This window comes from Melanotaenia boesemani, chromosome 4 (assembly GCF_017639745.1).
Source record: "Melanotaenia boesemani isolate fMelBoe1 chromosome 4, fMelBoe1.pri, whole genome shotgun sequence".
NCBI lineage: Eukaryota > Metazoa > Chordata > Actinopteri > Atheriniformes > Melanotaeniidae > Melanotaenia > Melanotaenia boesemani.
In genome coordinates this window covers 17,224,244-17,234,280 of record NC_055685.1, presented here as the reverse complement: position 1 = coordinate 17,234,280, position 10,037 = coordinate 17,224,244, and the positions used below count along the sequence as shown (strand labels likewise).

At 37.1% G+C, this 10,037-nt stretch overlaps 1 protein-coding gene across 5 annotated transcripts in view; it reads right to left on the bottom strand.

The window, feature by feature from the left end:
• Positions 1–961: 961 nt before the first annotated feature.
• The window catches only part of sh3gl2a (SH3 domain containing GRB2 like 2a, endophilin A1), a 36,826-nt gene continuing 27,750 nt past the window's right edge, over positions 962–10,037 (bottom strand). The window contains exons 4-13 of one of the 5 annotated variants that reach the window (XM_041983861.1): positions 9,456–9,599; positions 9,074–9,207; positions 8,818–8,976; positions 6,821–6,924; positions 6,530–6,645; positions 5,897–5,911; positions 5,720–5,731; positions 5,337–5,348; positions 3,468–3,479; positions 962–3,381 (exon numbers count right to left, since the gene is read on the bottom strand). In XM_041983861.1, coding sequence (XP_041839795.1) covers positions 3,185–3,381; positions 3,468–3,479; positions 5,337–5,348; positions 5,720–5,731; positions 5,897–5,911; positions 6,530–6,645; positions 6,821–6,924; positions 8,818–8,976; positions 9,074–9,207; positions 9,456–9,599 — 905 coding nt within the window. In that variant the 3' untranslated portion in view covers positions 962–3,184. The remainder of the gene's footprint in view (positions 3,382–3,467; positions 3,480–5,336; positions 5,349–5,719; positions 5,732–5,896; positions 5,912–6,529; positions 6,646–6,820; positions 6,925–8,817; positions 8,977–9,073; positions 9,208–9,455; positions 9,600–10,037) is intronic. The other 4 variants (XM_041983862.1, XM_041983863.1, XM_041983864.1 and 1 more) reach the window with 4 other exon arrangements.

Genomic DNA, 10,037 nt, shown 5'->3' with positions numbered 1-10,037 from the left:
GATTCTAAATGTTACATTAAGTTCATTATTAAATTATAAAGTTCCAGCATGTAATATTTATCCATTGGTTGAAATCTACTGAAGAAAATCATTATAGTATTTTTAAGTGTTTTCATTCATTTTGAGTCAAGCCAAAATAATTTTTTTTACAGAATTTAAATTCTAAAGTTCAGATGATCAGTCTGCCATACTGCAGTTCTGTTTATTGTAGTAGAAAGGAAAATATTTTATTTTCTGTTTTTTAAGTCAATTCTGTGGTTGTGAATAATGATCACATTAAAAAAATGTGTGCATATGGTTCTTATGGTGTAAATGAATTAAATCAATTTGAAAAACTAAAACTTTCTGCAGCATCCAGTTTGCATTTATTTTAAGTTTGTTCTGTATAATAACTGCACATTTGTCAGTCACTTCCAGCAGTTTACATCAGTTATTGATATTACTGTAGGTTACTGGTGTTATTAGATTTAAAATAGCATTTAGATGCTTATGAGTGCAGCTATTTTTCTCTGGTTAGTCCATTGATTTATCTACATTTGATGGAATATATTCAGCAATAAAAAGGACATTTATTCAACAAAATAACTGTAAAACAAATATTGTGCATTAAGTGTAAATGTTTTTTTTTTTTTAAAAAAAGGGAAAAATACCAGCAGTATTTGTATTTAGGCATAGAGCTTGAACATATTTACTTACATTCACTGTGTGTTTAAAACAGCTGATTCATTGTGTTTTCCATGTAATTCCTTGTTTGTGCAGACCTTAAATGTTTGTACTGAATATCCCAGCTTACACAAGCATACAGTATGTTTAATGTAGTTTTGGAGCCTTTAAGATGTTTAAAGCTGCATTTCTGACCTCAGTAAAGCATCTCACTTCATGTAGTGTAAAAACATTTCATTTTACCAGAGAAAATCCAGGGTCGTGTGTGTGTGTGTGTGAACTGAAAGCCATCAACATGTAACAGTTTCTTAGTATTTATTTGAATAAATTACATTGACTTATCACATTGTTTTTCCCTTTACATCAAGCGTACAGTTGTAGAATCCAGTGCGAGAATAAAATACAACAGAAACGAAACAAAAACACAAAAACATTCCAAAGACAATCATGTGCAGCACAGAGAATCCCTCCTGTAACACCACTTCTGGGTAAGATACTGTATATATACACCTATACTGTATGTGAATACTTTTTGTCACAGTTACAAAAATAATATACGTTACTGTAGATGCGCGACTATACACACAAGGTGAAAACAAAACACAAAAAGCTGTACAGTCCTCATTGAGGGCAAAGATACACACAATTTAAAAAAAAAGGTGAAAGAGAAAGAAGGAATGATTAATTTTGCCTTAAAAAATAAAAAAATAAATGACCTTGTCAAACTGTATCACTATTCTCCAGCCAGCAAAGTGGTTCATCAATTAAAATTGTGCTCCCCTTTTAAAAAAAAGGTAAAAAAATGTAACACTTAATGTATAATCAGTGGATTTTGCATCTCTTATTGTAGCTCTGCTGTATGCTGTAATGTACTGGTCCTTTAATGTTTTCCTTAATACTGAACGCTGTCAGAGACGGTACATCTCAAATACCTCAGCTGCAGAGGTCTTCTGTAACCCCGTTTCCGTGCATAGCATGACAAGAATGCAAACCCAAATATGCATCCCTTCCTCCAAAATACATGCACAATTTTACAACATGTGAAAACAAACAGTATTGCCTCTGCTGCACAGTTAATAGCACTGATGACTGCAGAGAAATAAACCTCAGGGATTATGTGTGCACTGCACCACCAAACTGTCAGGGTAGATTTAAGTTTAGATGTTCGATAAGATTGAAAAACATTCCCACACGACAGTTTATTTTGAGTACTCACATGACATAAAAAGGGGAAATGAGCTGTTTGTCTATTATCTTAAAGAAAAAGGATTATAGTGTAAGTTGCATCGATTCAAATGATAGAAAAATTATCCAAGACAAAAATGACTTAGTTCTCAATACACTCTGCCATTTGTGCACTTCTTTGTCCTCCTGAAAATATTCACATCAAGTATCCACTAGAGCTAAACTACAGAATATAAACAGGTCCAGTAGAGATGCAGCACACAGAGCTACATCTGCAGCTGCAGAAGAACCGGCTGCCCCTCTGAGCAGTCCTTTAACTTACTGTGTGAAAATACATCACCCATATCTTATTTTCTTATAAAGTATATATCAGAGGACTAAAACTTATGCACCATAATTGTTTTACATCACTTTTAACAGTTTAAACCTCACAACTTGTAGTTTTGCACATCATGTCATCACTTTATTGGCTCAGATATGTAATGTCACATAGTAGATTACAGTTTCATGCCCCTCTACCAAAGTGCCAAAGAAAGCAAGCTTCATCCATCATCAAGGAGATTTTTTGACACAGATGTGACTTTGGTTTGCAAATCTTATATTCAATATCTTACAAGTGTTGATGTGTGGAAAAAAAAACAAAAAAATCATGCTAGTGTTAATACTGGTTGTCACTGTCCATCAGCAGTGATCTGGACTGATCTTAAGGACAGGACAGGGCATGTGGTTTCATAGGAAATTGCTCAAACATGTCAAGAAATGACTTTTGCTAAAAAGAGGAATATTTAAAACAAAATACTTAGTTCAACTTTTTTTAGTTTTATTTTTATAAGAAAAATATTTCGAGTGCCTGAATACATGTGTGATCCACTGTTTCTAGCAAACACTTGGACTATTGTGTTTTATCTTTAGTTTGTGAGAGAAAAGCTACCTACTGCAGACATTTCCAAAAAATACAAAGAATGAGAGAAAGTGTGAATTTGCTGCTCTGATAAACTCATGGCGGACTGACAGCCAACTTAAACCAAGACAAAAGCAGGACAGGAATGGATAACATGACTACGGGAGCCTGAAGGTACCTCCTAGGGATGAGGGGAAGCAATTATACTGATGCAGAATTTGACTCATTTTCATAAAGTTTCATCATCATTTGGTGCATAATCACTCTAAATCATCATCAGTCTTGTTCACATCTTTTTTTGTGTGTGTGTTGTTGTTTTGACTCCTTTGAAGAGGAGTGAAGGTGGTTAGTAGGGATGTTTAGGAAAAGGTTATTGGGAATACTGGAACTGGAGGGCCAGGATTAGTTGCAGACACAGCTGGTGGTCTTGTCTTCTTAGTGGGGCAACGGCACCAGAATATCCACGTAGTTGATGGGGAAAAAGCCTGAGTTGCCGTGCAGCATCCCCTCGTACCAGTTGTCATCGATCTTATTGGTAAGGGTGATGATATCGCCTTCTTTGAAGCCTAGCTCACCTTCATTCTCGGGGTCAAAATCATACAGTGCGCGGCAGCAGGGTTGATCCAAGGGGGCTGAGTAGGTGGAAAATTAAGAAGGAGTGTTAGAGGAGCCCTCAGGAGAACAATACAGCATATAGATTATAAACATAAAGGCTCACCTGGAGACCTGGCTGTAAGAGAGAAAGATAAGAAACACAGCATAAGAGACAAAACATTGCTGTTAGTGGACTGAAATCACGGGAAGGTATACAGTTTAATGGAGTTCAATATTTTGGGTGATGTACTCTTAATCTCATTCCGGTAGAGAATTAGATGAGAGGATCAAAGTCTGAATGACATCCCCCTGAATGAGTCTCATTCCCTATGTGTCACATTCATATTGTTTACCACCAATATTTTACGTCAATTTACAATTTGCTTCAAAGAGCCCACTCTCATCTGGACAAATCAGGCAGCACTTTGAGGATCATGTTCTTTGATTTTTCAAGTGCTTTTAATACAATTCAGCTGCTCTGTTATGTGAGAAGCTCCCTAACTTCCAGGTGGATACCTCCACATCACATGGATTTATGATTACCAAACAAACAGACCACAGTTTGTGAGACTGAAAGGTTGTGTGTCTGAGATGGTGGTCAGCAGCACTGGAGCACCACAAGGGACAGTACTCTCACCATTTCCCTTCACACTGAACACCTCGGGCTTCCAACACAACTGAGTCCTGTCATCTGCAGAAGTACTCTGATGACTCTGAAGTTGTGGGGCGTATCAGTGATGAAGAAGAAGCTGAGTTATGAGAACTAATAGTCAATTTATGAGATGGTACAGAAACAATAATCTTATCTTGAACACAAACAAACAAAGAAAAAAACAAGATGACTGTTGACTTCAGAACGGTTTACATCTTGGGAGAAGATAAAGCCACTAAGGTGATCTAGTTGGTCTCTCTTTTTGTTTATAGCTGTAATTTTATTTACCCTATTTTATTTATTGTTATTGAATAGTGTGAAACTCTTTTTTTTTTTTTTTTTAAACATTTTGACATATGCTATAGGTTCTGATTTTGCTTTTGATTATTGTAACATGTGTCCTGTATGTCTTTGTTCTGTCTGCAAAACAAATTTATCTCCAGGGACAATAAAGGAATTTAATTTAATTGAAATAAATTAAATTAAATTGAACTGAATTCAATTGAACTCTACTGAACTGAATTGACTTGAACTGAATTTAATTAAATTGAATTGAACTGAACTCCAATGAACTGAATTGAACTGAACTGAACTAGCTTTAAGTGAAGTGAATTGAATTGAATTGAATTGAACTGAATTGAATTGAACTGAATTGAATTAATTGAATTGAACTGGTGGAGTTGTAATGATACATTTTCTGATGTAAACGCAGGGCACATCATCAGTGATGTATCCTGAGATCACCGGGTGTTTCAGGTCTCTCGAACATCAGACACACTTCCTCAGGCGACCATGCGGAGGTTGATCAGGCCTACGGATCAGCTCTCCTTATCCAGTTGTATCCCTGCTCAAACATACCCGACTTAAATAAAATGGATCCAACAGTCTATGAAGTGTCTCAATAATTTGAGTCAGGTGTGTTGGAGCAGGGAAACGTGGAAAACCTGCAGGACTCTGGCCCTGGAAGGACCGAGCTGAATAGCACTAATATATAGATTTCTTTCACTTCACTGAAAAGCCACTGAGAGTGATCTCTTTTACTGACTCCACACTGGAAAAAGCTGTCAGTGACCTTCACACCAAAGTAAATCCTAATATCCTACCCGAAAAAAGCTTTATCCTCTTATCTAAGTCTGAGCAAATGAGTACATTTCCCAAAATATCAGATTATTCCCTTAACAAACAAAAGCAGGCACAGGAGAAAACAGGTTAGAGACAGGACTGCACTGTAAACAAAAAAATGCAGACAAAAAGACATATCTTAAAAAATCCATTTAAAGAAGGATAACAATAAAAGAGATCAGGAGATTTTGAAACTCCTTCCAAGTCACTCTTGCTCACCTGGAGATCTTGCTGCAAAGGTGAAAGGAGAAAACAATGGTGAGACAAGAATTTTACTAATAGAACTTTTAGATGAAGAAACTATGATGTGACGGAGAGAGGCGCAGCAATGACAAGGTCAGTAAAAACCAACATGAGAAGAAACTCAAGCTGAACAACAAAGTGGAAGAAGTGGACCAACATAGAAACGGGAAAAATGAGGCAGATCAGAAAACTGACAAGAAAAAGCAGAAAGAGCAAATGTTTGTCCGCTGGTAAGCTTTTTATTGCTATTGTTGGTCAGGTTTTCTGTGTAAGGCGAGCGGACGGCACTTGATTTTCTGCTACATTTAAGACTGACAATTTCCTTACAAAAAAAAGTTAAAAATTCACTCTTGTCTCACCTGGAGACCTTGCTGCAAAGGTGGAGAAGGAAAACAACACCAGGGAGGAGGGGGGTGGACGGAGGGAAGGGAAAGAGGTAAAAGTTCTGAATTGTCAGAGTAAATGAAAGGATGTTGTTGAAAAAAAAAATGAGTTTATGATGCACACAAATGGGAAAGAAGTTTGACCTGGCTCACCTGGAGACCTCGCACCTACAAAAATAAACAAAAATCATAGTGGGAAAGAGAAGAGTGCAGAGTTGTTTTTATTTATTCTGGACTGTGGGATGACTGTTAATGTTGGAGAAAAAAAGCTGGAAAAAATAGACAATTAGTAAACAATGACTGTACTGCAAATTCTCAAGTATTTATTTTTTTATGTGGAATAATGGAATTTCTTTAATATACAGAATTTCATTGTTGAGTACTTTCAGCTTTATCTATATTCCTTAATTAATAATGCTAAAAAAGATTATCTCGAAAAAAGAAAACGTGTCCTTCAATCAGCTCTAATTTGCTGTTGTTAATTTAGCAGACATCGCATATATTATTAATTTAATTTATTTAAGGCTTTAAAAGTAGATGGCATTATAACTACCACCACCCACAATAGTGTTGGTTTCTCTACTTGAGAATTTAAAGCAAAAAACAGAAGAAAGTTGACAGAAAGAAAAAAAAAGAAAAAAAAGAAACACATAAGCTAGCAATAAGCTAGCAGAAACTCGCCCAGAAACATGGAACTGCCAATCAGAGTTGACAGCAGTGCATACGCTAATAGGACAAGTTACTGGACGTGTTTCTTAACAGTGACGTTTGTATTTTGAGTCTCACCTGGAGAGCGAGCACCATGGATGCCTCCATTGTGGTTCTCACTGATAGAGAAGTCCAGGGATGTTCGTGGTTTTGGGACATATTCTTTTCTCGGTTTGTTAGAGGTGTCCCTTATCCTGGAAATAGGAAGACAAGGAGCCTTCATCATACAGAGCATTGATAACACTTCTGTTGTTATGGCATAAAAAAGCAGGTCAAACTTGTATAATGTGAGGGGAAAAAAACATTACAGCACGTTATTTAAAGTTAATCTGTGACACAGGCTAAAAAACGAAAAGCATCAGTACTGACCGTTCATCGATCTTACTGGAAAGCTGTGTGAGGATCTCAGCAGCCCGGGTGTGATACTCCACCTGAGCATGGACCAATGCAGCCAGCTGACTCACCTGCTCAATCTGTTGACATCAACAAAAGAGGACAGGTGCTATTGCACATAAATATAGCTGGATACAAATTAGATGACTAAAATCTCCAGACTCTTGAAGAGAAAGCCCCTTTTGATGACTGAGTTCATTTGCTTAAACTTTATGTGAATTATGAGGGTCATGCTTAGAACCAGCATACACAGAAAATTGTTTGCATTTGAAGGGTGATTATTGTACTGCTGGTTTTAAATGTAACAAAGGATGAATATTATCTGTCAGCATTTTCTTGACACGTGTATTGTATTGAACAGTTTTGCTGTTTGTAAACATAACCTTGGGTCACATGAATCTTTAGCAAAAGAAACAAAATATTTTTTTTTTATTATTTACAAAAACTGCTAAAATTGAGGCGAATTAATTTCTTAAGTCTTAAGGTGATGTAAATTAGACATACAATCAAATTCTATGCTTACACATAAGAAAAACACACCTAAATAACATAACTTAGATAAATCCTTGTTGTTGATAATGTGAGCTCTGGTCAGATTAGCTGATGGAGTGGACTTCTAGCTCAGGCAGTGGGGTTGTTAACCTCAGCATGCTAATGACCTGCCAAACCAGCTGTTACCCTAAGTTAGAGACATCAGTGTATGACTTCTGATTTCCCACCACTAGCTTATCAGTTATCAGCACTGGGTTATTGTTAATAAAATCAGTGGCTTCTTTCAGAAAAGGTATAACTTTCCCTCTTCTCTCATTAGTGTTAATTGTGCCTCATATTCATCTGGTCCATACAACACATAAGACGGACAGTCTGTGGAAAAATCTGTTTCCTTGGGCTTCCATTCCTGCTACTAGTTTTGATTTTCAGGAAACCACCACACCTGAAAGAAAATTCCCAGTAAAAGCCCAGATAAATCTCTAATTGGTGTCAATCACTTCCACTCCTACAGTTGTCATGGTTACTTGTCAGCATGACAGTCTCCTCTGCAAGGCAGTGCTGTAGCGGCATAACTGAAGCACAGCAGACAGGGAGGGGGAGGGATCTGCAAGTTGTATATTTTTTAATTTCTCCCCAAGATGATCATATTCTACTTTAAAAGCAGCCTCTCTAGCTTCCACTTTCCTTTCTTTTGTGTCCAAGATGTTTTAAGGGCTGCAGAAATCATCCAATGCTGGCAAACAGATGTGAGAACTACAAAATTATCTGCTATCACTTCAATTTGTTTTCTCTGTCTGCTAAACTCCTGTAAATCTTTTTACACATAAACTCCTTTATCTGCTGACGATGCAGATTTGAGCTGTGATAGTGTAGCAGCATCAATATGCTGCACTGACTTTAACAAATACAATACAAAAAAATTACACATGATCTGGTCCAAAATGAACCAGTCTATTTCCAAGAATTAATTTGGTATGAAATGTCTTTAGAATAGTAATGAAATAAAAACAAGCTGAATAAAATGCAAAACGGCTGGTGTCAACAGAGGATGATAAAGAAATTGGGAGCTTACTCAATCAGAGAGGCAGAGGGTTTTGAAAAACACAATTTATTCAGCCAGAGCAAGTCAAACATTAGCCCTGAGGTTTGTTTGGGTAGTTAATGCTAAGTTTTTCTTAGCTAAAACCATAGGATGCCACCTGGTTGAGTACCAACCATGCAAATATAAAAGTCAGGACCATGGAGGATGACTCATGAGACATTTATAACTTAAAACTATGAAGTAGCAATGTTTCTCTTAAGCTGTTGCCACAAAAAGCAGCAGCTGACATTAGAGAAAGAAATTTCTACAGACATAATCCCAGATTATTACGATGCTTTGAGGTACACAAAGGCCAACTGAAGAAGAAGCAGTGAGTAGATGCAACAAGAGAGGGCAGTGTTGAACGGTGAAAACAGATGAATAGATGCACCATACTTACATCACTCTCCAACAGGTTGAACATGCTTTGCTCAGCAATCTCTTTGGAGTCATCAAACTTCTCAAGTGCTTGTTTGATCTCATCTTCTGTCACTTTGCCCTGACGCTTCTTCTTATAATCAAAGTCCAGACGGCGACCCTCCATTTTCTTCAGGTGATGCTGAAAAAGACAATATGAGAGTAAATATAAATTATTTAAACTGTTAAGCTGCTTATTTCCTCTCCTGTGCTGTATAGAAAATGTTTTACACTTATACCTGAATCTCCTTAAGATCTTTTTCATGGAGGTTCTGCATCGGATCAATGAAGTTCTGCTTCACTTCCATGTCAAGAGCATCCTTGACCTCACCCAGCTCACGCATGGCTTCTCCAGCATCAATCAGAGCAAGACCTGAGAAAAATGATAATGATGATATAACAGATTTGAAGGAAAGTACTCTTCGAATGGCATTTTTACATCTTTACTTGTGAACTAAATAACTGCAGGTATCTACTTAGGCAAACAGGCTCGTACATTTTTCATCACACTGTCGCTGCAGGAGAATTAAATGATGCCACTTTGTTCTTGTGTAGCTTGTTAGAAAGTGCTAACAGGCAGTTAAGAGTTTATGTGAGAAGCTTAAATGTCCCTCAACTCACCAAAGTTAGACTCCTCTCCGAGCTCCCTGCCGAACCTCTGCATAGACTCCCCCAGAATAGCCTCTGTCTGCGTGTAGCCTGGTCCCTTTTCCTGGCCCCGCATACGTGACATGGAGTTCATCATGCTCATCTTGGCTCTGGTGGCTGCAAAGATAACAAAAACCAGTGAAATCAAACCTCTTGTGACTGATGAGTTGACAATGATAAATGTGCAGGGCTGAGGCACAGAGGCAGCTCAAGTAAAAATCTAATTAAACTATAATTTGGACGTTGCAGTTAGATTGGATGTAATTTAATTTCTAAACAGATTTTGATGTAGAATCTATAAGACAAGGTTCAGATGGGCTCTCAGTGTATTAACTGACAGGATCAAGGATAAACTGTTGTGAGCGTGAGGTGAATATCCCATAAGCTGGGGAACAGATATAAAAATCACGATGCATCATCAAGAAGAATTTAGAGGCATTATTCAGGCTTTGATTTACATGATAATCCATCACTTGTACTGCTTATCAGTTTAATTATGGCTGTTTATACTCTTTTACATGAATATTTTCTGATATTAATATAAATTACAACAAG